The sequence below is a fragment of the Manis pentadactyla genome, chromosome 11 (assembly GCF_030020395.1).
Source record: "Manis pentadactyla isolate mManPen7 chromosome 11, mManPen7.hap1, whole genome shotgun sequence".
Taxonomy (NCBI): domain Eukaryota; kingdom Metazoa; phylum Chordata; class Mammalia; order Pholidota; family Manidae; genus Manis; species Manis pentadactyla.
Genome location: NC_080029.1, coordinates 31,618,418 through 31,645,844, shown reverse-complemented (window position 1 = coordinate 31,645,844; position 27,427 = coordinate 31,618,418). Strand labels below are relative to the sequence as shown.

Genomic DNA, 27,427 nt, shown 5'->3' with positions numbered 1-27,427 from the left:
GCCCCCCAGCTCCTAGGGGTAGGGGCCCTGAGAGAAAGCAGTGGCAGAAGTGGGAGACAGCGACAGCCACAAAGGAGTCTGGAGGAGAAGGGGCAGTGAGCGCCAGAGGGATGTTGCATTGTTCATACTGGTCCCGCCCTCTTCTCCCAGCCGCCTGGGTTAGGAACATTCAGTGACCCTCTGCTCTATTCAGTCACCGCAGCTTTGTGGCCTGGGGACCATGCTTGTGCTCTGGAAACCCTGTGCATGAGGACGGAGAGGCTGACTGGGCAATGGTGGTTCTTTCTCAGTAACCACAGAGGCTGTGATGGGAGTGAGGGAGCAAAGGTACTCCACACATCAAAGAGTTTGTGGAGGGCAGGACATGGCTTCTCCTGTCACCCTGTGGGCAATTCTGAAATAAGGCGTATGAGAGTAGACCGGCCTCAGGCAGCAGTCTTCAGGCTTCTTGAAGACATGGAACTCTTACATGAAGTCAAACAATATTATTAGGATATGTAGAGTGACATACATATTATGATGTGCAAAACAAAACTTTAGTATTGATAGGATTCTCTGAGTTTTGCCCATGGAATGGCACAGGCGAAAAAAAAAGGAGGGGGCAGGTAGTTTTGCTGTAAAATGAATCTTTAAGGTAAAGTTTTTATCTTATTCATTTACTTCAAGCCAGTGACCCTTACTGGAAAGAATGAGGTCTGAAATACAGTATTGAGGGCAGTTGTATTTCCTTATTGTAAGATTCAGATAGCAGTTGTGGGATTGTAATAACATTATTCTCCCATTTAAAAAATTCCCTGTTGCCCTCACCATAAGACAAATAAAATACTTTTTTGACTATGGCTAGTAACAGTTATACCATTTTTTAAATTTATCTTTTTAGAACTTAAATATTTTCCACTTCCTCCCATGGTTCTTGATAATACTGCGGTGGGGTTGAAAATCAGTATAATATGAAATTAGAAAGAAATGCACCCATGCAAAGGTAGAATACAAAGAAAATTGGCTGTTTCACAAATATCCACAAGTTTAACTATTTGCAAACCAGTCCCCAAGGTCTTCGGTGAGGTCACGTGGAACTACAGAATGCAGTTTGAAAAACCCTGATTGAGTTGATAACAGAAGTAATACTATAGTTAATATCTAAGTTTTATCAAGAACTGTTAATGTGCCAACCTACTCTTTTATCTTCAGATTAACCTTTGATAGTAGAACTGCTATTTTCATTGTGTCAACAGATGAGGAAACGGAGACTCATAGAGGTGGGTATGTTGACTGAGGTCTATAGACCAGGGACTAGATCCACAGGTGGGAACCAGGTGCTGTGGCCTGTGAGGGATCCAGAATCTTTGTTTAGTCCTACTCTTCCCCACCACCTTCCTGTCACGGGGATGGGCAGGAGGAGGTAAGAATGTGGTAGTTGGGTAGCAGAAGGCTGCATTTTCTTTACTCAGCTGTGTGAGGACATACTGTGCCAGACTGTGGTTTTTGAGTTGCTGAGCCTTTATGAAGTCCAAAGCTAGCTCAGGTAACTCTTGGTGGTACTCACATGGTTCTTTGGCCTTGTTGGCTGTGATATTATGGAATCATAGGTCTGGGCTTGGATTCTGTGTGGCCTTAAGCAGTTGCTTAACTTCTCTAGCTTCACTTTGCTCATCTGCAAAGTGAAATGCAAGATATAAATTCTTGAGTGGTGTTAGGATCAATGAAAATAATTTATGTAAGATTCCTAGCACTGTGCCAGGCACATAGAAGACATATAATAAATGAGAATACCCCAGATTTATTTCCACTATGGCCTCTTCCCCTCCGACTCTCTCTTAGACTGCTTTGAAATTTTGGCTGTGCAATTAGGTGTTTATTATAGTCCAGGTTAGATAAATATAGTCTTTCTTGGAACTTCTGCACTAAAATAAGGTGTTCTTAAGCAGTTTTCTGGTGGATACTGAGACTCCAGCAGATTTAGATCTGGCATGGAGAATCTATTTAAAGCAAAGAAGCTTCTACTTTAAGTATCTTCTTCAAATTTGGTTTAAAGTGTAAGACTTGGGAGGATATACTCAATTGAGTAAAATGGGATTTTTTTACTCTATTAAGTAAAAAATTGTATTTTTCTGCTTTCCTTAGAAGGCATAATTGCTTAGACCAAGTGCTCCAGCATGTTACCCTTAGTCCTCTTGGAGGCCAGGCCAGGAGGTGCTCACCCTTAGATCCTGACCCAGCCTGAGTACTCTGATTAGCTTGAGCAACATCGGGACTTGGTCTCGGGGGCCTTGTGAGTCTCTCTTCCGGTGAGTTCTCAGGGTTCTCTTTAGAGTCAGTCTGTTTTTCTGGATCAGCTCAGGAGCGGCATCATCTTCTGTGGAGGGCAGCTGTGCTGTGACTCAGACCAAGAAGAACCTTCCCCAGGGAGTTTGCTGCATGTGGGCGGTACATCCTCCCTTGGCTTATGCCTGCTCTTGAAATCTGTGCTTGGTCCCCACTCTGTCGCTTGGTGGTCCCAAGGGCTTAGAAGGATGTCATCTGTATGTGAAATGTGGACAGCAGGGTAGTAGAGACTCAAGCACAGCTCGTGAGGGTGGACACTTTATCAGTGTCTCTCATACTGTGTGCCCAGCACCATGCTGGGTCCATAGAGGGGTTAATAAATTCATTCTATCCAATGAAAGAATGTGGCAGGTTGTGGAGCCTACTTGGCAGGTTTTGGTTTATTTTGCATGGAAGTAAAAGCAAGCACATTTTTGTTCTAAAGACTTCTTTCCGGAGTGGTGGAAGAATAGATGGCCCTCCGCTAGGCTCCCATACCTGAAGGTAGAAATGCTTATTCTTAAGGCCTTATGTGCAGCCATGAGATTTTTCTCTCCTTCCCTGCACTCCCGATTGACAACTGAATCACCCTCTGTCATCACCCTGTAGGCTGATGGCTGATGCAGGATACGTGGTCTTTGGACAGCTGCTGAATGCTGCTGGCAAATCCTGTCACCACACTGCTTTGGACTAGAGGATTAGAGTTCACCCTGGCTGGTGAGACTCAGAATTCCTTCAGTAGAGAAGGCTGGAGACTGCTTGGCTGTGCCATCTAGGCTGAAGTGGGGGACAGTGTGGTGGCGTGACTGTTGCCCGGACAGACGCTGCCGAGGGGTGACACCCACGGGAAGCCTGCTGAGTTGTTCTGTGCCTACTCTAGGGAGTTCTGGGATGCAGAACAGGGAACCTGACCAGACTCCCAGAGGCAAAGGAGCCCAGAGGAAGGCACCACTTCCTCCTCTCCAAGCCGGGGCAGGCTTCTCCGATTCAGATTCTCCTTCTTGCCTGGCCTTGTGGCTGTTGGCTCTGAGGATCCTGCAATCACCCCAGGGTAGATCGTTGGAAGTCACTTTGCTTAAGAGGCAGGTCTTAAGGGGCAATCCATTTGGAGTTCTGTGTGTGCTTCACCCTCAACTCCTGTAAAACATGCTTATTGTCAGAAACTTGGAGAACAAAGACAAGTGCAGAGAAACAAACCAGCACAACTGTATCCCTACCATCTAGAGACCTGCCAACATTTTGGAGTATTTCCTTCTGTCTTTTGTCCTTTCTCTCTCTCTGGAGTGTGAGGAAGATACATATGCATATATGTGTGTGTATATATATATCACATGTGTGCATATAAGTATGCGTGTGTGTGTGTGTATGTATATATATATATATATACACATATATATATATATATATATCTCTACCTGTCTGTTATCTAGCTATCTAATGTCTATATGCTTGATATTCTGCTCTGGTTTTATTTATTTAAGATTTCCTTGGCCAATCAAGGAAAGCCCTTGGGAGAATGCTTTGAAAGCCTTTGGTGCTAGTTTTTGTGGGCCCTGTACTTCATGTCACAGAGCCCGGGAAGCCCATTCTTTGGGAGCAGGCAGGCTTGCTTGGTGTACCCTGGACGCTTTCCTGAGCAGATCCAGCCCACCCTCCGCTGCCTTGTTTCCACACAACGCAGCTGCTCAGTGCAAATGCAAATGTCCTCTCAGTCAGGTCCCCTAATCCAGTGCTTGAGGGAAATCTGAATGTAAGGGTTATGCATGTCTGCACTAAAGGAGAAGATCCCCTAAAGTAAAATGCAGGTTTTTATCCTTAAAAGAAAGACCTCTTTCCCTCTGAGCTTAAAGGGTTGGAAACGGAAGAACCATTTTTTTCTCCACCAGGAGTGGGCTTGCTTTGGCTTTCCACTCATCTTCCATTCCTGCCTGTAGAATTTGACATGGTTCTATTTACTTTTCCTTGGCTCAGTTTGGGTCAACAGGATTTCTCTCCTGCCCAGAACAGCCTCACACTTGTGTGAAGTAAGACGTGAGCCTGGGCTCTGGACAGCAGTAATTAATCCTTGTCTGAGAGACACAGTGGGGATTTTCAGCCCAAGATGGTCTGACAGCACCAGGTTTTGGGTGGCACATGGCAGTCCCACATGGGCCAACTCCTCTTTTGTCTTTACGTGACTTTAAAGGCATTGTGTGCGCATGCTTGTATGCATTCACCGGCTTGTATGCATATGCTGGCGTGTTCGGTGAGCTGAAGCCCAGCACTAGTACAGCAGAATCTCAAGATGATGGTGGAAATAGCAATCAAAGGACACACACAATTTAAGCACACACAGCCCCGACATAATTTGATGACATAGCAAGACTAGGATTTCCTTTTCTGTTTGTTTTAGACTGTACTTGCTCAGCTTTCATCCCCAGGGCTTAGTGCTGTAAGGGAGTGGATTTCCTCAAGTGCTGTGGATAAAGTGCTTTTTCCTCTGTTATCTCCCTTGTCAATGTAAATTGTTCCACTGTGGAAGTGAATATGAAGATGAGCCTATATATATGTATATATATATATGCCATAGTATCTTACCCAAATGAAATGGACATTCAAATGATTTTCTTTCGTGATAATCCCATGACAGTGAAAGTATACCAGTTTCTCCACCGAGTTACTATGGAGCCATGAAATAATTCCCAGGGGCCGGGAGGGTGTAACACTCTTGCCCCTTCTTCTGGCTATGTTTAGACTTTGTGTGGAAGTCTGTTATCTTGGGTGGGCCATGGTGGGGCTGTTCTGGGCCCTTTTGTGGTGATAAGGGGAGCAGTCAGTAAAAGTAAAAGCTGGTAAAAGCTGAGGACTCACTGCAGAACCTGTGAGTGGACAGGCATCTTCTCGGGTCAGAAAATTGACAGCAGCTGCACCAAGAATCCCAAGAGGTGGGCTTGTAAAGGCCAGAGAAAGGGGACTCTGCCAGGATGCAAATGTGTCTGTTGGGTTAAGCAGCCCAGTCCTGAAATGGCGCTGTGTCTCTCCACCAGCCAGGGTGCTGTGGGGCTGTTGGTATGAGGTTTGGGGCTGGGAATCCTGCTGCAGAGGTTCATCTGGCACAACTGGCCCATTGCAGGAGAGACCAGGAACATCTGGTCATGCCTTCCGTGGGTGGTGTGAGCAATCACTAAATAGGGTCTCTATTCACCACCTTTGGGGAACAAATGGTGTCAAGGACTTACATGTGACAGCACAGAACAAATCCTTGAGGAGAGGACAACTGGCTTCCAGTGCTATTGTTTCTGTAAGTAACTCACTAGCAGCATTTTCTCCTTCACCCTTCTTGACCCTAGAGTCTAGTGACTGCGGGCAGAATGTGTGGTCCCAAGTGTGTGTGCGTGCACGTGTCCATACCGAGGACACCCTCAGGCCTTCGCTCACAACAGGTTCAGTTGATGAGCCCTTATAATTAGGGGACTGGCCAACTCCCACTCCTCTCAGACTCCCTGCTTTACTCTGGGCCAGTGCTAGGAGCTTTATTTCAGCCACATTATGAATTGCTGAGGCATATTGTTGACCAGCCTGGAAGCCTGACAACCATGTGCAGTTGCCATTCGAGAAATCGATCTCTGGATCCTCAACTGGTCTTTGCAAATTCTTCCTAAGTTTAGGGCTGCTTGTTTAGACTTCCACGGTGTGTTAAGTAGACTTGCACTCCCATTAGTGTCTATTCATAACTGGTATTTCCAAATTCTCTGCCTGTGCTTACAAAATGGTGCCACATTTACATTTACTCCCCAGTTGCAATGACCTCAGGGCCCTCATCTGCTCAGACAGCAATCCCCCCAGCGCCTACTTTGGGGTGCCTTAAGTATTCCCACAAACTAGTCATAACTGCTCGGTACCCAAAGGGACCTTACTGCTGGTGGTGTCTGTCACGAGAACAGCCGGGTCTGCCAGCGGAACTGTCTCCAGCTGCTGCCAGGGCTGTTGATGCAACGCTGTTGAAACCCAGCAAGGCTGGGCTTCGTGCAGAGGTGGGGAAAAGGACCTGCCTCATTTCTGTATCTCCTTGCCACCGAGGCCCTGAAATTGAATCTCTCAAAGTGGCCTTAAATCTCTTGAACACACTTTTCAGATTCTGCACCTCCCACTTTGCCCAGAATTTCACCAAGTCTCCTGTGAAAACAAGTGGTCTGGGGAACTTGTCCTTCCAGCCAGGGAAGCTCAGTCACTGCCCAGCACCCACGGGCATAGGGATCAATCCCCTCAGTCGTCAGCCCCAATCCTGACCTGTCTCCTCACTCATTCCCCCAGTTATAAAATACATGTCACATGTTACTGGGAATAAAATCCTACCAGTGATGGAGGGACACAATACTGTGGGGCAGGGCCTGGGTGTGCAGTGTCTGAGCCCCGTCACCACCCGCCAAGACGCTCTGTGATGTGTTAGAAAAACCCATTCTCAGTAACAGCTAGTGAAAACCTGGAGTGAGGAAGGCTTTGCCTGGGGGAGTGTTGAGGATAACCTTGTAGGGAGCCACCAGCCTTGGCAGAATAAATTGCTCTTGCCAGGTGGAGAGATAGTGCTAATTTAGCAAATCCTTACAGCATTAGACATATGTGTCACTGGTATGAAGGGCTGAACAGGTGCCACCAAACAGGTCCTCTCTGCTTTGTACCCCAAGTCTGAATTCCCTCTTGTGACTCACTGTCTCTTGGATGCACCCCGAATATAAGACCGCTTTGTTGCTTCTCATTAATCATCAACTTACCCTCTATTTCCTCCCCCTCCCCCCCCCACTGCTAGTGGGCTGAGAGAATTTAAAAACATCTAGGTACTGGAACCTGAGAGTGGTCTGTTTATTTGATTTGGAGTGACAGCAGTTTTTATTTAGGCTGGTGGCAGAATTTGAGGGATGCGGCGGGGGGTGGGTGGGCAAGTGACTCTCCACGCTGTCACTTTGCGAGATCCATTGGCTGGAGTTTAGAGACAGGGGACTGCAAGCGGGCAACAGAAGTACTGTTTTCTGTCTGATGGAACGGCTGGTGCTCCATTGGCAGTCAAGGAGGGCTAAAATCTAAATGGGTTATAAGCTGAAGGAATATTCTTCTCTCCACCTGTCCTCCTCCTCTTCCTGGTCAACATGTGTACTTGTGGTATCCCAGCTTCACTTCCTGGCCTTGCGGGGTCCCGCAGGGCTGTAATGGGGCCCGCAGCCCGTCTCCCACAGGGCAGCACCCCTCCCTGCAGAGAGCTGTTTGGTTCTTGGTGCCTTTATCTCCCCCAGCTGCCTCACCCAGCCACTTCCTTGGCCTGACTTCGCCGCTGTCCTCCGTTCCTGCTGCTGGATTCAGCTGCAGAGCCTCCTCATCAATCTCTCCGCGGCTTTCATGCCTCTGCCAGAGAGTTCTAAAGCTCCGGTCTGATTTTGTCTTCTACTTCCTTCACTGGCCTCCAACTGGGAATTTCTAAGACTTTCCATGATCTCACCTTCAACCTGGCCCTAGAGCCTTATTTCACACATGAATGGTCATTTCTAACCTATCTTTTTGAAACGGATTTGCTCCTTCACTTTTGTATACCTGTAGCTGTTGCTTAGGATGCCCTTTGGGCAGCCCGTCCTGTCTGTGGAAATTCCTTAGCTCCTAGCCTACGGCCCCCTCTCTGAGAGGTCCTCCTGGATCCTTCTAGTCTGCATTGCCCTCTCACTCTGACCCCACAGAACATAGGGTCAGCTGCTGTGTCCCCAGCACTCAGCACGGCCCTGGGGCACTATAGGTGCTCAGTAATTCTCTGCTGAAAGGGTGACTTTTTTCTTCCCTCCCCTCCCCTCCCCTCCCCTCCCCTCCCTTTCCCTCCCTTTCCCTTCCCTTCCCTTTTCTTCTTCTTCTCTGCTTTCCCCTCCCCTCCCTCCCCTTCCTCCTCTCCTCTCCTCTCCTTTCCTCTCTCTCTCTTTTAAAGAGTTAGCCACCTCGCCTCTTGGACTTCCTGGCATCCCATTTGCAAATATTCTGTCCTTTTGTCTGTGACTGAGGCTTTGCTTGCTGGTTGCTGCTTTTGAAATGTAGTCCCTAGAGAGTTAGCTGTACACATGTCAGTCTTTGCTCAGCTTTTAGGGGCAGGGCCTTTGTTCTTGTTTATTTTCATAACCCCTGATGCACCTAGCATGATGCTTGGTAATTGAAGGGGGTGGGCAGAGAAAGCTCCAGAAACCTCTCTGAGTACCTATGGGAGGTCTGATATGCTCTTCAAAAAAAACATCATTTGGAATTATTTTCTTTAGTTTTATGCTTTTCTCTTTTTCATTTCATTGAGGTATGATTTACATGCAGTACACTTCACCTTTTTAGGTAATACACACTTTTATGATTTTTAACAAATCTATAAAATTATGGTGGATTTTACAATTCCACCACCATAATCAAGATAGAGAATATTTCTACCCTTGTCCCCCTTCTCTTACGTTTCTCCCTCTACCTCCAACCCCTGGCAATCATGGTCTGGTTTCTATCTGTACAGTTTTACCTTTTCCACGGTCATATAAACGGAATCATACAGCATGTAGATTTTTGAGTCTGACTCCTGTCACTAATAATGCTTATATTTTGGAAATGTGATGGCCTGGGACCTAATCCCACCTCACCCGCACCCGCCTTTCTGACAGACGGGCACTGGGGCCCGGCTGGGGGTGGGGCCGGGCATGTGGGTTGAGGGCTGAGTCGGCCCCACCTCTCAGTCCCACCCATGCCCTTTCCCACCCAGCCTCTCAGGTGCTGGTCAGGCCCACTGCCCTTCCCTCCCCTCTTCTCCCCACTACGGACCTGCGTAAGATGACCTTCCCCCCTGGTTCTGGCCAGTCATCCCCATGGCTGTGGGGGGCCAGTGGAGGAGGGAAGCGGGGTGGACAGGCTGGGGTGACCACTAAATTCCTCCCTTGGGGAGGGGGCGGGGATGGGGTGACGAAGGTCAGGCCTCTCCTGGCTAAAACAACAGAAGTGGTTCCAGCTGTGGAACAGCTGGAGGGGGGTGTCTGCTTTCCCTCAGCAGCGTGAAAAGCCCTTTAATCGGGGCTTGCTGTTGTCAGGCCCCGCAGTGAGGTGCCGAAGAAGAGCAGACGCCGCCATAGCCGCAGACCTCCCTTCCCTTTGACCTCCCTTATCTCCCCTCCTCCATCTTCTCAGTCCGGCCCTGAAGCCGGCCCTGATCGGGGCCTTCCTTTGCACCTGTGTAAATGCGGTGGCTCTGGGGTCAGGGAAGGGTGAGGGCGAGCTGGCAGAAATAGGGATGTGGGTTTCCATGCCGATGATGGATTGGCGAGTGGCGTTTTAACGTGCAACTGCTCTTCATTCCCAAAGGTGTGGGCCCAGGCCCTGGAGGAAAAGGCCAAAGTGTGGTTTTGCAGATGGCGAAGCAAGTGGCAAGAGGCGGACAGTCGCTAGTTGGAGAGGAAGAGACTGAGCTGCAGCTGGACGTCTGGAATGTGCTTCTCTACTTTTTGTTCCAGGCACTGGCTCCAGGAGCAGCTTTTTTCTCCTTTCAATAGCAGATTTACCTCCAAGAAATGCTTTTATAGTGCCTGAGTTTTAAAAACTTGAACTGGACTTTGACTTACAAATACAGCAGGAAAAATATGCCTCCCTTAGGAAAGCTCCCTGTACCCGCAGAGCCCTTCTCCTTGCCTGTTCGCCAAGGGGCCACTGCTGCTGAGCCCCCACTGCCCCTTGGCCAGCCTCTGGGGCTCAGCAATCCCCCTCCTGTATTGAAGGAGGCAGTGTGGTGGTAGGAAGAACCTGGGCCTACTGAGTCAGATTTGAAGGTGCACTCTGCTGCTTCCCTGGATGGGTCCCAGCCTCCTCATTAATTCAGTCAATATTTATCAAGCCCAGTTTGGGCAAGGACCCTGCTGGGCACTAGGAATCCAGCATTGTGGTACCCAGATCTTGGATCCTGCCTGCAGGGAGCTTACAGCTTAATAGGGAGGATGGGCAAGACACATAATTAAATGACTGGTTATTTGATTACAATTGTGACCCAGGCCACAGGGAAAGTAGAGGGTATTAAGGAGGCTCATGGCAGGACCCTGGTCTTCTTGGGAAGTCAAATGCCCCAAGGAAGCAGCATTTGCACTGAGATTGGCAGGATGAAGAGGGGTTAGGAGGTAGATGCACAGTCTAGGGAGAAGGGCCAGCTCATGCCAAGGCCTGAGGCAGGAAGGAACAGCTCAGGGGACTGGCCGCTTCTACCCAGCATGGGGCCCAGGAGTTAGGGGCCTTTACTTTAAGGTGCCTATGACCTACCCAGCAGGCATACAGGTAATCATCTGCCTTCCCATTTCTTCCAAGTAGGCATTTGCACATTGTCCTGGGAAACTCACCACTATTTACAACTTTAATTCTGTGGAAACATGAATTATGGGTGTCAAAAATCTGACTTGTAAGCGAATTCATTTATCATCTGGCTTTTGCTCTTACCCAAGTGCATGCATATGGTAGCTACAAGAAAAACCAGAGTGTTAACCACATTGGTTGTTAAATTATCAAAATTTTCTACCTTGACATTCACTCATTTCAGGCTCAGCAACCCTGGGCCTCTCAGATTACTGCCTGACTTCTGGGTGAGCTGAGTTATCGTTGGGGTGGTGGGAAGGCTTTTGGGAGGGCTGTGTGAGGAGGATTCTCAGGCCAAGGCCAGTCTCATGGAATGAGTTCCATGGTCACTTAGTGATATCTGCCGTGGGTGTATGGGTAGTGTCTCTGCCACTCTGAGACATACATTCTCTTCAGACTTAGGGATTTCTTTTCCTTTAATTCAAGGGAAAAATCCTGTGTTTAATGTATGGCTTTCCTTATCTAGTAGATGTTCCTTAAAAGGAAAAAGAGAACAAAGAGCTTACATTACTCTATGCATTTGAGAGCTTGCCTAAGCTTTCTGTGGTGGTTGGATGAATGCTATTTCTTTGCACAGTAAGTGATAGGAAAAGAAGCTTCTTATCCAGGGTATATTTTAGGTAAGGTTTTATAGTCACCCCTTCTTCAAACATGTATTAAACAACCGCTTTATACCAGGCACTGTGTTAGGCCCCATGTATATAAAGAGAAACAAGACAGTCTTTTACAGATGTGTAAGCACATCAATGATAATGCAGTACATTGAGGATTTTGATTGAAGTCTGAACTCAGCACAGCAGGAGCTCCAAAGGAGCTAATGGTGATATTTTAAATGTGGAAGCATTTTCTTTTTAGGATGATAACTTCAGTGGCAGTATGGAATTTGAACTTGAATGGGGAGGAAAATTTGGTGGCAAAGAGATGAACAGCTGGGTAAGGGATAAAGGAATAAATGAAGTCATCCCGGATGAGAGAGGAAAGCTTGCAGGAGAGAGGGGCCCAAAAGCACCTTGGTCATTTCAGCCACTGGAACTAAAGCATCAGTGAATGAAGTCATAGGGATGTCCCAGCCCCAGCCAGGCTCACAACTGAATGCAGCCAAATGTACCTTCACTGAATCCAGGCAGAGCAGAAGAATCTCTCAGTTGAGCCCAGTCAACTCACAGAGCTGAGAGAAATGATCAATTGTTTGAAGCCACTAAGTTTGGGTATAAGGTCTGTTTTGCAGCAATAGATAAGTGGAGCAAAAATGTTCGAAGTAAGTAGCTGAAGCATGTTATCATGAATTTATTAAAGAAAACTTCAAATTAGTTGAGTTTGGCCTGTGATTTTTGAGTCTGATTTCATAAAGGGGAATGCCTCTTGCTGCTCCAAATTGTGGCCTTTGTGCTTCCAAACCCAGTGGATGGGCCGTTGTCCTGATCATTTAGTATGGCTCCTGCTCCCTCTCTATATGTGGAAAAAAATAAGGAGCTATACATGTTACCAGAAAAATCGCCTATTTAGGATTTTAGATACTGGTCAGTGTGGTACAGGTAGAAGTGAAGTCTGAAACCAACTCCATATTACAAAGACTTGAACGTCTCATCCCAGATGGAAGTTTAGGCTGCCTCCGTTGTTCCCTGTATTGTCATGGAAACTTGGCAGTCAGTCAGACCTAACACAGCCTGTGGTTTTGCCCTGGTCTCCCCGAGCAGAAGCTGTGGCAGGGTTTGCATGCTACTGTGCTGGAGATGAAGCGCAGGGACCAGCATGTGTGTATTTCGGATGGAAGGCGTTGTTGGTCCAACACTGATTTCATGTGCTTCCATTTCTTCTGTGGTGAAGACAGCCTGCAGCCGGTTGCTGGCTTTTCCAGTAGGAAGGATGGGTTGTTTATATGTATTTCAAGTGCTTGTCCTACTTTATGAATGTGGGCAGAGCACAAAATGCGATGTGTTTGCTTTGGAATCATTCACTCCCCTAGGAGAGAGGGTAGGAGGAGGAGATGATTGCCACTGCACAATTGTCCCTGCCCCTTTTGTTTGGTTTCTGTATTTCACAATCACATTTAACATAATTATTTTGTTTTTGTTGTCTTTTGGTTAGGAAGAAGGAAGGGAATGTATGCGAGGATTTTTATGGAAATATTGTATCACGCCCAGAGGGAAATGGTTCAGCATTTGCCCAGTTAGGGAGACTGCTTGCCTCTACCCAACACCAAAAATTTCCATCAACCGTAGTTGCTCTGATGCCCACAACAGACTTCTGTGGCCCAAGGAGGTTCCGGTCCCAGCAGGGTGACTCACAGCCTGAGTTTTGTCTGTGTGCTTGGGGAACTGACCCACGCCACAGACTAGTGCTCCGGATTCCAGCTGAAGAGAGCAAAAAGCCACCTTTTTGACTTCAGGTGGATTGTGATGAACTCCTGGGACATCCTGCTATTGACCCATGGTAATGAACTGATGTCCAGTTTTAAAATGTGGAAATTAATCTCAGGAACTGCCTCTTTCTTTGGGTCCACATTCAGTCTTAGCTTGGCTCAGCCGGGAGAAACTCCAGTGAGAGGTGAGCAGGAGCTTCTCCCCTCTATAGCTGTGTTCTTGAACATGGTAGCCACTAGCCACATGAGGCTATGCAAATTTAACTAAAATTAAATGCAACTAAAAATGTAGTTCCTCAATTGCATTAACTATATTGTAGTGCTTAATAGCCACATGTGGTTTGTGGCTACCATATTGGACAGCACAGATATAGACCATGTCTGTCACTCCAGAAAATTCTATTGGACCATGTGGCTTTGTAGCATTGCAGAGTCTCTAGGATTAAATCCTCTCATGGCCCTGCAGTCCCTGCCCCCTTGCTATATGACCAGTGTTGGCTCTCTTGTTGTCTCCACCCCAGAATGCAAGCTCAATGAGGGCAGTGCTCTGCTAGTTGTGTTCTGCCTCCCACACCTGAGGCGGTGCCAGGCTCGCTGGGTGAGTGCAAGAGGCGAGGGAGGGATGACTAAATAGGAGGCGTGTGGACCTGAAGTAACCCACTCAGGGCCCTGGAGGTTTGGGGGGTCCTAGTAGGACATGGTCATCCTATTAAAACTCTTCTTTATGGCACTCATTGCCCTGTTTTGAAAACAACCACAAACACACACAGTTCCTAAAACATTAAAATGAGACACCATAGACAATTGAAGATAGTCTTTAGCAAAGGCCCCGTGCTGTCTCATAATTTTATACTTGGCCTCAGGGACCAGTAATTTCTAGATGGAACCTTTTGGGAGCTCTTCAGAAGCCAGGAAGGATCTCTGTGTGTTGGGGCTTCTGCTGAAGCTCTTTAACCTGTCTGTCTTGTAGACAGAGTGCTCCCCTAGTTATTAAGCTGGGCTCAGGCACAGCTGCTCTGGTGTCTCTGTTGGTCCAGAGCAACCATTTCCAAACCCAATTTATGGCCTGCAGTTCAATGCCATGGTGACGCCCGCAGCTCTCCTGTGAGCTGAGGAGGAGGCAGCAAGGCTGCCTCCTTGAGTTTGAAAAGAAACTTTGTCTTCCTTGATTCCTGATATTTTCAAGGTGAGTAGGAGCCCTGTGAAGGGCTTCTCACAGGAGGCTTAAAGTGCCCAGGGGGCAGGCCTGTCTTGTCTGGATCTTTAGCAATGGTATCTGGCACATAGTAGGCTCTTAGTAAGCAGTTTTTCACTTTGCAAGTCTAGTTTAGCAATTGGGTCAGAGTTTCTATTTGCAGCATTCCTCTGTAATAACAGAAGGCAGTGTAGTGGTTAGAAGCCACGTCTCTGGAGCCAGGCCAGGAGTGTCAATCCCAGCACTGACAAGCACATGCCGTTTAACCTTGAAGAAGTCACCTAACTTCTCTGGGCTTTAGTCTCCTCATCTGTAAAATGAGGATTGTAACATACCCTGCATTATGGGGTTATGGTGAAGATTAGATTAAGTTGACATTACCATAAGTAACGTCGAATCATCAGCTCTATTACTGTTACTCTTCAGACTTAAAGTCTGGCTACCAAATCCCTCTGTGACCAAGGAAGAGGTCCTTGGTTTTCACAGGCATTAGGAGGCACAGATAGTTCTGTCCTTGTGAGATCATGAGAACAAAGGCCGTGCTGTTCCTTGGCGCCTGCTGATTCACATAGCAAAATAACCAAACAAAGTGGGTCTTAAAAACAGGGTTTTACTTCAAGTAAGTAACACATGCGTCCACAGAGGGGGAGAGAGTAACATGGTAACAGCAGTGCCTTGACTTGCTCTGGACGGCCTTGAGGCTCTGGCTGGCCTGGAAGCCTGGGTGTGAAGGTGGTGATCCCATCCCCTGGCCTGGTGTCTGCTGCCCACCAAGCAGAATTTCAGAGCCAGTCTGGTTGCATTTCTAGGCTGCAGGCAGATTAGGAACAGGACTGAAGGAGCCATACAAACGGAGGAAGAGATCCTGCTGAGGCCAGCTTCGCTCATGGCAGCCACCTGTGTCCTGTGCCCATCCAGGCGCCTGTGCCCAGGGCCTCCCAAACCTGCCTTGTTCAACTGGACCTTGGGTTTGGAGTTTTCCCTAATGCAGTGTGTTGTAGGCTAGAAGGCTGTAGTGGCAGAGGGGCCGGGGGGTGAGGGGGTGGCAGAAGGAGAGAAAAGACCCATCTCCCAGCCTCAGAGAAAACTTCAGTTCTGAGGTGGAGCTAGGGGAGGAAGCTGTGGATGGCCTTTGCCCACCTTGCAATGCAGGAGGGAGGGGGAGAGCTCAGCATGCGGGGGTTGGGAAGGGGGGTGGTGGGGAGCAGGAGCACGGGAGGCCAGGCTTGTCACATCAACCAGGTAATGCCCTGCTGGAAATGCCCCTACAAGGATGCATCATCTCACAGATGACCGAGCACCCCAGCATTGTATTCACAGGCAAAATAGATACCACCCTTGTGTTTGTGGGACTCTCAGTGGGGGATTCCATTGTTAATTGTTTCATGTATATTAATTCACCATAAAAAACTGTGTTAAGTGCCATGAAGGAAAAGTGGGATGTGAGAAGTCATTACAGTGGGATCTGTCATCACCTGTGAGTCAGGGACAGCCTCCTTGATGAGAAGGGAAATCCTCCTGAAATCTGAACGGGGGTGGGAAGTAAGGGAGAAGGTGTGTTCAGAGGCCTGGAGGTAGGGCCAATTGTAGCTCCTTAGGGAAATGGAAGGTGGGCCAGTGTGCCCCACCAGTGCTGAGCCAGGCAGTGAGCAGTCTGACAAAGCAGCAAGAACTGAGGTCAGAGCGGGGGCCCCGGGGCAGATTCTGCCAGGCCCAGGAGACCGGGAGACCATGTGAAGGTCCCCAAGGGCAGTGAGTGGAACCCCACTCAAGGGTTCTGAGCAAGGACAACCTGAGGGGAGTGGAGGCCGGGATCCTGTGCAGGGTGGTGTGACCGACACTGCCCCCTCCCGTTGAACTGTCAGCTCAAGCTCCTCTCTCCTCTGTGTGGCAGCCGGGGAGGCAGTGGGCTTCCTCCAGGGTACGTCTCACTGTATTATTGATTTATCCTAGAACACTAGACTCTACCGTGAGACACTAACAGGACAGTTTCCTTTGGGCTTTGGGCAGGACTCAGGTTGAACCTGTAAGTGTGGGAACCCAGAGCGTCTGGAGAGGACAAGTTGCAGTCTCTATCCTGACACAGCCTGGGTAGCTGTCTCAGCTCTCAGCTGCTCTCTCCCTGTGCTGAGCAGCTGGCACCCGGGCATGAGGTCAGGGTGATAGGAGGAGAGGCTGATTTTGCAGCTGGGAGGCAGTCTACTCACCGACAGGCTCAGACTCTTGGAATTTGGCCAGTAAGGAGCGTGTGTTCCCAGTGCTCCCATGGAGGGAGTGGTACTGTCCTCAGGCCTCCTGCTCTTCTGGAGAAGGGTTAACAAGTTCTTATCAGTTTGCTTCATACAAAGGGGCTGCAGATACATCTGAAACAAAGGTTGTATTTACATCTTCCTTAAGCCCTATGAGCTTGGTGTGACTATTCAGGCAACTGTAGCATCACTGATGGCCAGACGTGGGCTCACGACATTGCCATTCCTCACTGTGGGGCACTCATTCTCAGTTCATACTGATAAAGAGCCTTCAGTGTGCTCCAGCGCTGCTATGGAGGGGTGGATAAGCATAGATTCAGCTCTCAAGGCCCATGCAGTCTAATTGGGGATCGTTCAGCAGAAGCTCATGGATTGTATGGTCCAATTATTGTTTTCCAACTGTACTCTGTACTTGTTAACAGGAGTTCACTGATAAAGGGGTTCATGGTCAAATAGGTTTGGGAGATGCATCACCACACATGCCCCTTGATCTGGTTATCTATTGCTGTGTAACTGCCACAAAACAAAATGGCTTAAGACAATAATTCATTATTATCTCTTACAGTTATGTGGGTTGATTTGGCTCAGCTGGGAGGTTCGCACTTGGGGTTTCTCATGCAATTACTTATTTCATCTGGTAGTTGCAGTCAGATGATAGTTGGGGATAGAATCATCTGAAGGCTTCTTTACTCACATGTCTCTGTGCCTGGGTCTGTTAGGCATTTCTCTCAGTACGTAGTTTTGCCACATGCTAGCTTAGGCTTCCTTTTGGCATGGTAGTCTCAGAGTTTTGGGCTCCTTACATGGCAGCTGGTTTTCCCAGAGTGTTACAAGAGGACTGGCAGGAAGCTGTAAAACTTCAGGAGTTCACTCCTTTGTCAGGAGCCCAAAAGCATCACTTGTACAGCATTTTATTGGTTAAGCAAGCTACTAAAGTCAGTCCAGATTCAAGAGGAGGAAATTAGCTCAATGGAAAGAGTAGCAAATAATCTGTAGCTGCCTTTAATTTACTGTATCACCGTGCATAAGAATGTACCAAAGGTGTCTGAGAAGTCCTGTAGTAAAGAAACCAGTTTATCAACATTTCCCAACCTGATTACTAGTATTATTTTAAATCAGGAAATCCCTTTCTAATGAAAAGTCACTTAACCTGTATTCTGCCTCGAGGGCTGTGGGCAGATATTGAAGGGTGATAGATTTGGATCTCAATACTACTTTCCTATAAATAAAGCTTTCCAAAGATGGAATGTAGATTGCTAGTAATCCCTGATTTGGCAAAGTACTCTAATAGAGGTGACATGACTATCTGCATGGACAAAGAAGATGAGTGTCCCAGTGGTGAAAGCTTTGATATGACTTCTGACTGATACAGTTTGGATTCACCCCTTATAGCAATGGAACATTGTTCAAGTTGCCTCTCCCTAGGCTTCAGTTTTCTTATCTACAAAATAAATAGTTCCTGTTTCATAGGGTTGTGTGGATTAGCGATATCCAGTGTGTGAATTACTGAGTGCAGGATGCCTTCCTTGGTTAGAGTTTGTGGCTGTTCAGTTTCCTTCCACTTCTAGGGCTTAATAACTTTGGGTTTATTCTGGACTTGCTCCCCAAGGAGAACCAGTATTGCAAGTTATGGACTCACCTCTACTTTTCTTGCATAAGTAACCTATATACTCTCACTTTTTTCCAACCTAGTTTCTTATAAGTGACCGTGACCCTCAGTGCAACCTCCACTGCTCCAGGACTCAACCCAAGCCCATCTGTGCCTCCGACAGCAGGTCTTATGAGTCCATGTGTGAGTACCAGCGAGCCAAGTGCAGAGACCCGACCCTGGGTGTGGTACACCGTGGTAGATGCAAAGGTGAGTGTGTGCACCTCCTTCCACTGGAGGAGATGCTCCTGGGCACCACAGCCCCAGCACTCCCACAAGGGGAACTTGGAATGAGTCTGTTCATTGGGTTTGCTACTATCCCTGGTCTACCTGAAGGAATGAGCACTTTTCTGTCTTTCAAACACTGCTACCAGGCTAGGGCTTACAGAGATGCGCTGCCATCTGGCGAGGGCTATTTATTTTATTTATTTGTATTTCTGTAAGTGGAGATGTTTAAAATGGCAAGATATTCTTGTTGGCTCCTGAATAGGAATTCCAAATTGTTGGCCAACAGATGTATTTTGTTTGGTCTGCTCACATGTTTAAAAATATTAAAAACATTTGAGACAACATTTAACAATTGGGAGATTCAACATAAAAATCTGGATTTTTGTACTTCTCATAAAAAAATGGAAGCTCTGGTACTATTAGGTCTGTATTCTTTCCCACAAGGCAATCCACGGCGAGAGCTAAGTAGGAGCTATCACCTTTTATGGGGAGCTGGCTCTCCAGTTTGCTGCCGTCCTCAGCACTCCTTCTGATGTCTCCAAGCCAAACGCCATTCTTTGCACACCCAGCTCACTTGTCTAATTTATATCACTTTCCTATGCCTTGTGGGTATTTGAATTTGTGACTTCTGGACTTCTCAAAGCCATTATAGGAATTTTGGGAGGCTAAGCAGGCTGCCCTAGAGTCTCTGATTTTCCAAAGAAAGCACTTGCAATTCTTGTACTATAAAACATTTTTGGGATCCCTTGGGCTTGCATGTTTTTTAATAAACCCAGTGAAAAATAATAGAAGTGATACATTTTTTACCCCCCTGGGAGGGTCTGGGGATACTTGGGAGAAAAAAGTAAACAGAACCTGGTATAAACACGATCCCCCCGCCTTTTCTAAGAGTAACATTAAGAGGAAGATGAGGCCAGGCACACTCACCAGCTACTGCCCTTGCGTCCTTAGAAAGCCATTTGGTGGTGTGTGGGCTCACCCACAGGCCGAGTGGTTTTCTCTCAGCAGTCCTAGAACTGGGCACCATTTTATCCCATGGCTCTAGTGTGAAATCCAAGTGAGGTATGAAATACACTCGTTTCTCTCCTCTTTTAGACGCTGGCCAGAGCAAGTGTCGCCTGGAGCGGGCTCAGGCCCTCGAGCAGGCCAAGAAGCCCCAGGAGGCCGTGTTTGTCCCGGAGTGTGGCGAGGACGGCTCCTTTGCCCAGGTGAGGACTTGGCCAAGTTTCCCAGGTGCTTTTCCTGGATTGCGGCTGAGGGGCGGTGCCTGAGGGCGGCAGGGCTGTGCAGAGCCCCACTTTCTGGGAAGCAGCTGAGGGCTCTTTGATACCCCTCTGTGCTGCCTTCTGGTGCCTGCATTCCCCCTCCTGGGCCCACCACACCACTTTGCCAGCTGGCAGTGGGTCCTGAAAAGGTACATGGAAGTCCAAGCCAGGAACTGGCATTGCTTGGTCCCCATCCTCCCTGCTGGCCGTCTCCATTTTTCTCTTCGGTCAAATGCAAGCTGATTATTTTTTCTTAGCCCTGCCAGTCTCCATGGGCAACCCCGGTATTCCTTTCAGTGTTTCTTTCTTTCCTTCTGTACTGCCCTTCTTCCTACCCCCGTCCTCACACAAAGCAACGCTCCCTTTGAGAACAAAGTATATCATGGTTCTCAGAGCATCTGTGTGTGTGTGTGTGTGTGTGTGTGCATGTGCACATATGGACACGTGTATGCATGCAGTCAGATTTGAATATTTCTTTTTTAGGCATCCACCTCTCATCCTTCATGGTCTTCTGGTTGATGCTGTGTGTAAAAGTAATGCTGGCTATGTTGATGTTGGCACATGCTATTCCTAAAACATGGGCAGCAGGGAACAATCTGGTGCTCTTTTGTAAAGCTTTTTGGCTGGAGGGGGGTACCTAGCCTGGGGAGCAGGAGGTAGCTGGGTGAAGGCACTGTCTGGATGAAAGTGGGGAAGGCCACCGGGCAAGAGTGGGTTGGGGATGGTCCTGGTGCCTCTGACTGCCGTTGTGGTATAAAGCAGCATTTGGGGGAGTCCGACTAACTTAGGGCTGGAAACAGAGGCTTCAGAGGTTTAATAGCTTCCCAGCAGCTCTGAATCAGTGGGGCAAAGGGTGTAGGCTGGCCTTTGGTCCCATGGGTTTCAGGTTTTGTTCTGGGGCTGGGCCTAGGGATTGCTGATTTCAGGCCGACTGCCTCTTGGGGTGAAAATGTGGAGGGGTGGTGGGATAGGGACTGGGCATCACATTTTTTAAAATTCTCAGCTGATTCAAATGTTCAGCCACTGGATTAAACCGACCTTGGCTACCCACCCTGTGAGAGGTGTTTTTATTCATTTTCTCACTTAGGCTTCACTGCAGTCCTGTGAGGTGGGTGTTAACATCCCCATTTACAGATGATGCAAGAACAGTGCACAAGGAGTGGCAGAGCTGGGATTCAAACTCAGACCTGTCTAGCTCCAAGCCCTCCAGAGGCCTCCCTCCCTACTCTGCTCTTTGAAGTGGCAGCTTTAAAGGAGGCTCTGAGGTACAGACTGGAAGAAGGTAGTGCAGTGCTGTGGTTAGTGCAGCGCTGTGGTTAGTGCAGCGCTCCTGAAGCCAGACTGCCTGGGCAAAAATCCCAGCCCCCACCACTTCAGGCACGTCACTGGACTTCTCTGGGTCACAAGACTTTTATGTGTAAAAGGAGACTGTTATCTCCATTATTATTTATATAGTAATAATAATTATATTACACATATGGTTATGTTACTACTTTATTACATTATTAATGAGTGTTACTAAAGCTCACCTCTCAGGGTTGTGGTGAGGAGTAAATGAGTGAACATACTTGAAACACTAGGAACATAAATGTTGTATAAACCTCTGTCATTGTTACCATCATTATCCCCATCTCTACTCTGATTCTACTATTCAAGTCTTCCCAAGATGCTATGGATGATGTCACTTAAGGAAAAAAAAACCTTTTTTTGAATGTCCTTCTCACTGATTTAGTATTTATTATTTATCCTAGTCGAAAGATGGCAGGTGATCTCTGTGTGTATATCTGAAACTGCACTGCCGAGAATTCAGGTATAGGGCAGAAAATCAGACCTCTCTCAACTTAGTTTGGAGTAAAGATAATAGGGAAGTGGTGAAGTTGACAGCAATCATTTTTCCTTTTCTCCAGGTTTGTGTAATCCCAAGTGTATTGCTTATGGAACGGTTGACCCCCCTGCCCTCCTGGTTCTGGGGGGCAGTGTTTTCTGCTTCAGGACAGACAGCTGCTGGCCAGCTTTTATTTTGTCAAGGCCAGGCCAGGCCAGGTGGTGTTTGCTGGTGAAACAAGCTTCCAGATTAGCCCAGGCAAAATTGCTAGCTAGGGGGCCTCTGAAGTTCAGCAAAGGTTGGATAGACAGTCAGGAAGCCCCTCATTTGTTTGACACTCTAAGCACTGCCATGTGTTGGCGGGCTGGAGGCTGGCTCACCCTGGTGGGCAGTCAGGCAGCCAGACAGCCAGCCCTTCCTCATTACAGTGATTGAAATGGATGTGTTTTTCCCCTTGATCAAAGACACTGCAATAACTCCACGAAATGAGGCTGCCTCTTCGAGTGTGCTTCAGTTGCATTGACAGGCTGCCAAAAGGCCATGAGACAAAATGCTTTCCTCCCTCCCCCAACCTCCATTGTCACTTAACTGGACTTCTTTGTTTTTTAAGACCAAAACCCCGAGACCAGCTGCATCGCTTTACTATTCTTTAGAATATTGATATGCACGCATCCGGGTGTTATTAACATATTTTAGCCCTGTGAATTATTATACAGTGATGGGTTCTTGAAGTTTATGGAGGGAGTGAAGGGACTCTAACGGGACTGGATTTATTTGGCATGGGACACAGGTTTGGCCCACATGAATGGGTTGGTTTTAATGGGCATCATGTGGGAAACAATGATCTCTGTTCTCTTCCCTGTTTTCCCTTGTCCTCTTCTCTCCTAGTCCCAGCCCAGCTCATGTAGCAGAATGATGCACAGTAGATCACATTCAGTTTCTGAAAATCTTGATACCTAGAACACATCCTGGGCCATTAAATCAAATTCTGGGAGTGGGACCCAGACATTGTATTATTTCAAGCTCCCACGTGATGACAGCATTTGGTCAAACTGGGAATGACCCACTGCTGCAAGAGTTTCATCACTCTTGTTCTTGATTGCATCACTGGAAGGTAGAGTTAAGGCTCTTGTGGTGACCTGCTGAGTAAGGTTGAGAGCTTTGGACTTTGTCTTATGCTGTTATATTATCTGTTTTCTCTTCTGGCTTTCAGGAATGTAATTTCTGACATTCATTCTACCAACTCCTCTGCCAGCAGCTGTGTGGTGCCCAAACAGATTAACTGAAATCTCAGCCATAGTAAAATATTGGATAACCACCAGCAGGAAATGAGGGCTGGAGCTTTTCAAGCTTGTGAATCACTGAATAATAATGATGACAACTCTATTAAGTGCTAGGCACTGAGTTTTACACCCATTAACCTTCACTGGAACCTCTTGAGGTAGTTATTAATAACCTTGTTTATGAAGGGAAACTGAGTTTCAGGGTTAAATAACTGGCTCAGGGTCACTAAGCTAGGAAGACTTTGTACCCAGGCCTGCCTAATTTCAAGGCCTGTGCTCTTAACTTTTTTATGGTATAAAAGTGGCCTTGATAAATATGTAATTCATTTTCATCATCATTGTTATTCCAGAAGTCCCTTCTCTGATGCTATTGACCAATCATTAAAAAAATATCCTTTTGATCATGGAAATTTTCAAATATACAGAAAGCAGAAATAATAGTATAGTGAACTCCATGCACCCATCGCCCAGCTTCAGCAATAATTAACATGTGACTGATTCTGTCTCATTTCTACCCAGTTTTCATCTCCCACCCCAAATTGATGGTTTCAAAGCAAATTTCAGCAATATTTTTTCATCTCAGACAATCTGGAGTTCTGGACTGTGTGCTGATTGCTGTGGGGGACTCAAGAAATGTCAAGACTCGTGCCTTTAAGTAGCTTACATGTGGAAGAGTTATGAAAATATGATAAAGTAACTTGTATAGAAGACCATACATATATGTACAAGAGGTTATATTTCAAATGCCCATTTATAAATCAGTAATTAGAATTCTGAGTAATTTTGGAACATTAAATTTTATTGCTGAGAAAATACCTACACATTTAAAATTTCTGAATATAAAGAAACACCTTAAACAAAGTTAAAAGGCAAATGACATATATTAGCTTGATAAAAGGCTAACATATAAAGAACTCTTACAAACCAGAAAGAAAAGTGGGAAGAGATGTCAACCAGCAGGTCACACAATAATAACAAATAACAAATAGCCAGTAACTGGATGTGAATGATGTTAATAATTAAAGAAATACAACTACAAATAATGATGTGTCCCTTTCTTATCAAATTGTTAAGAACTGGACAACAGAGAGTAATATTCAGGCTTGAGTGAAGGGAAAGGCCACCCCCACATTGCAGTTGGGAAAGTAAATTGGCACTGACATTTTATGGGATAATTTTGCAATATATGTCAAAAGTCCTTAATTATGTCCACATCTTGAGCCTGCAATTCTACTCCTAGGAATTTATTCCAAGTAGATAATTAAGAATATGTGCAAATATTTACCCACAAGGATTCCCATCTGAGTTCTGCCTATAGTAGTAAAAACTTGGAAACAATCTAACTATCCAATAATAGAGAACTGCTTACACAAATTATGACATAGCCACACTAGGCAGCTAGTAAAGTGCTGTGCTGGAGAGGCTTTTTTTACATAGCATGTGTATGTATTTATTTAGAGACTTAATTAATCAAAAGTTAAAAAGAAATATTTTCTTTTTTTGGTAAATTGTATGTAGTTTGTTTATGAAATAAAAATATGATGATACAGAAGTACATAGACAGAAAGGTAACTGCAGTAACTTCATCTCCTTGAAATAGCAACAGTTAAATCTATAATCCTCTAGTTTTTTTCTTCGTGTTTACTTATCATTATTTAGGACAAAATTGTATAATACCTTATATCCTTTTATTTTCTTTAATTATATTCCAGATTGCAGATTAATTATATATAACTCTCCATCATATTTTAAAAATTATATTTAATTGAACTATAATTAACAAACAGTATTTTATTAGTTTCAGATATACAGCACAGAAATTTGACCTTAGTATATATACATTGCAAAATGATCACCTCAGTAAGTCTAGTTACCATCTGTCACCATACCAAGTTAATACAATATTATTGACTGTATATCCCATGCTATACATCACAGCCCCATGATTAATGTTTATTTTATAACTAGAAGTTCGTATTTCTTGATCCCCTTCACTCATTTTGTACCCCTGCCTCTATCCCTCTACCCCTCTGGCAACCACCAATCTGTTCTCTGTATCTATGAGTCTAGGTTTTGTTTTGTTTTATTTGTTTTCTTATTTAGCTTCTACATATAAGTGAAATTATGCAGTTTTTCTTTCTCTGACTTATTTCACTGAGCAATACTCTCAAAGTCTATCCATGTTTTTGCAAATGACAAGATTTCATTCTTTTTTATGGCTGAGTAGTCTTCCATTGTAAGTATGCACCACATCTTCTTTATCCCTTCATCCATCAATGGACACTCAGGTTGTTTCCATATATTGGCCATTGTAAATAATGCTGCAGTGAACATAGGGGGTGCATATATCTTTTTGAATTAGTGGTTTCATTTTCTTTGGCTAGATACCCAAAAGTGGAATTGCTAGATTATTTAATAGATCTATTTTCAATTATTTTGAGGAACCTCCATACTGCTTTCCATAGTGGCTGCACCTACTGACATTCCCACCAACAGTATAGGAGGGCTCCCTTTTTTCCACATCCTTGCCAGCCCTTGTTACTTCTTGCCTTTTTGATAATAACCACTTTGACAGGAGTAAGGTGGTGTCTCGTTGTAGTTTTGATTTGCATTTCCGTGATGATTAGTGATGTTGAGCATCTTTTCATGGCCATCTCTATATCTTTGGAAAAATGCCTATTCATATCCTCTTCCCATTTAAAAATCATGTAGTTTGTTATTGAGTTGTATGAGTTCTTTATATATTTTGGATATTAGCCTCATATTAGATATATCATTTGCAAATATCTTCTCTGATTCATTAGGTTCTCTGATTCATTAGATTTCATTTTCCTGATGGTTTCCTCTGCGTGCACACCTTTTTAGTTCAATGTAGTGTCATTTGTTTGTACTTGCTTTTGCTGCCCTTGTCTTCAGAGTCCATCCAAAAAAGCATCACCAAAATGGATGTCAAGGCACTTACTGCCTGTGTGTTCTTCTAGAAGTTTTTTAGTTTCAGGTCTTACATTCAAATCTTTACTGTTTTGAGTTTTTTGTATATTGTGTAAGACAGTGACCAAGTTTCATTCTTTTGCATGTAGCTGTCCAGTTTTCCCAACACCAGACACTATCCTTTCTCCATTGTATATTTTTGCCTCCCTTGTCATAAATTAATTGACCATATATGCATGGATTTATTTTCTAGGCCTTCTATCTATTCTGTTCCACTGATCTGTGTGTCAGTTTTTATGCCAATGCCATGCTTTTTGATTGCTATAGCTTTGTAGGTATGGTTTGAAATCTGGGAGCATGATTCCTTCAGCTTTGTCCTTCTTTCTCAAGACTGCTCTGGCTAATCAGAGTCTTTGTGGTTTCATAAAATTTTAGAGTTATGTGCTCTTGTTCTGTGAAAAACTGCTATTGGAATTTTGATAGAGACTGCATTAAATCTGTAGATTGCTTTGGGTAGTATGGACATTTTAACAATATTAATTCTTCTAATCCATGAGCATGTAGTATCTTTTTATTTACTTGTGTCTTCTTCAGTTTCTTTCACCAACGTCTTACAGCTTCAGTGTACAGGTCTTTCACCTCCTTGGTTAAATTCATTCCTAGGTATTTTATTCTTTTTATGCAGTTGTAAATGGAATTGTATTCTTGTTTCTTGTTTTCTCTTTCTGATATTTCATAATTAGTATAAAGACACTCAACATATTTTTGTATATTAATTTTATATCCTGCAACTTTACCAAATTCATTTATTAGTTTTAGTAGTGTTTTTGGTGGAGTCTTTAGGGTTTTCTATATATCATGTTATCTGCAAATAGTGACAGTTTTACCTCTTCTTTTCCAGTTTGGGTGCCTTTTACTTCTTTTTCATGCCTAATTGCTATGGCTAGGGCTTCCAATCCTATGCTGAGTAACATCCTTGTCCCTGATCTTAGAGGAAAGCTTTCAGCTCTTCAGCACTGGGTATATTAGCTGTGGGCTTGTCATATACAGACCTTATTATGTTGAGGCATGCACTCTCTATACCTACTTTGTTGAGAGTTTTTGTCATAAATGGATGTTGAATTTTGTCAATTCTTTTTCTGCATCTTTTGAGATGATAATATGATTTTTATCTTTAATTTTTTTAAAGAGGTATGTCATGTTGATTGACTGGCAGACATTGAACCATTCTTCCATCCCTAGAATAAATCCCACTTGATCATGATCCTTTTTATGTATGATCCTTTAGTGTACTTTTGAATTTGGTTTGCTAATAGTTTGTTGAGGGTTTTTGTATCTACGTTCATCAGGGACATAGGCCTGTAATTTTCTTTTTTTGCAGTGCCCTTGTCTGGTTTTGGTATCAGGGTTATGCTAGTCTCATGAAATGAGTATGAAAGCATCCCTTCCTTTCAATGTTTTGGAAGAGTTCAAGAAGGGTAGGTATTAAATCTTTTTGGAATGTGTGACAGAATTCACCAGTGAAGCTGTGTGGTCCTAGAATTTTGTTTTTTGGGCAATGAAAATATCTTTTATTACTGATTCAGTGTTCTTACTAGAAAATGGTCTCTTCAGATTTTCTATTTCTTCCTGATTTAGTCTGGAAAGATTGTATGTTTCTAGGAATTTATACATTTGTTTTAGGTTGTCCAATGTGTTGGCATATAACTGGTCATAGTAGTCTCATTGTATTTCTATTATTTCAGTTATAACTTCTCGGTCATTTTTCTA

At 45.3% G+C, this 27,427-nt stretch overlaps 1 protein-coding gene across 8 annotated transcripts in view; it reads left to right on the top strand.

Moving 5' to 3' along the window:
- The window catches only part of SMOC1 (SPARC related modular calcium binding 1), a 151,165-nt gene that overhangs the window by 53,321 nt on the left and 70,417 nt on the right, over positions 1-27,427 (top strand). For all 8 annotated transcript variants that reach the window (XM_036913349.2, XM_036913350.2, XM_036913351.2 and 5 more), the window contains exons 2-3: positions 18,170-18,335; positions 19,449-19,561. In XM_036913349.2, coding sequence (XP_036769244.2) covers positions 18,170-18,335; positions 19,449-19,561 — 279 coding nt within the window. The remainder of the gene's footprint in view (positions 1-18,169; positions 18,336-19,448; positions 19,562-27,427) is intronic.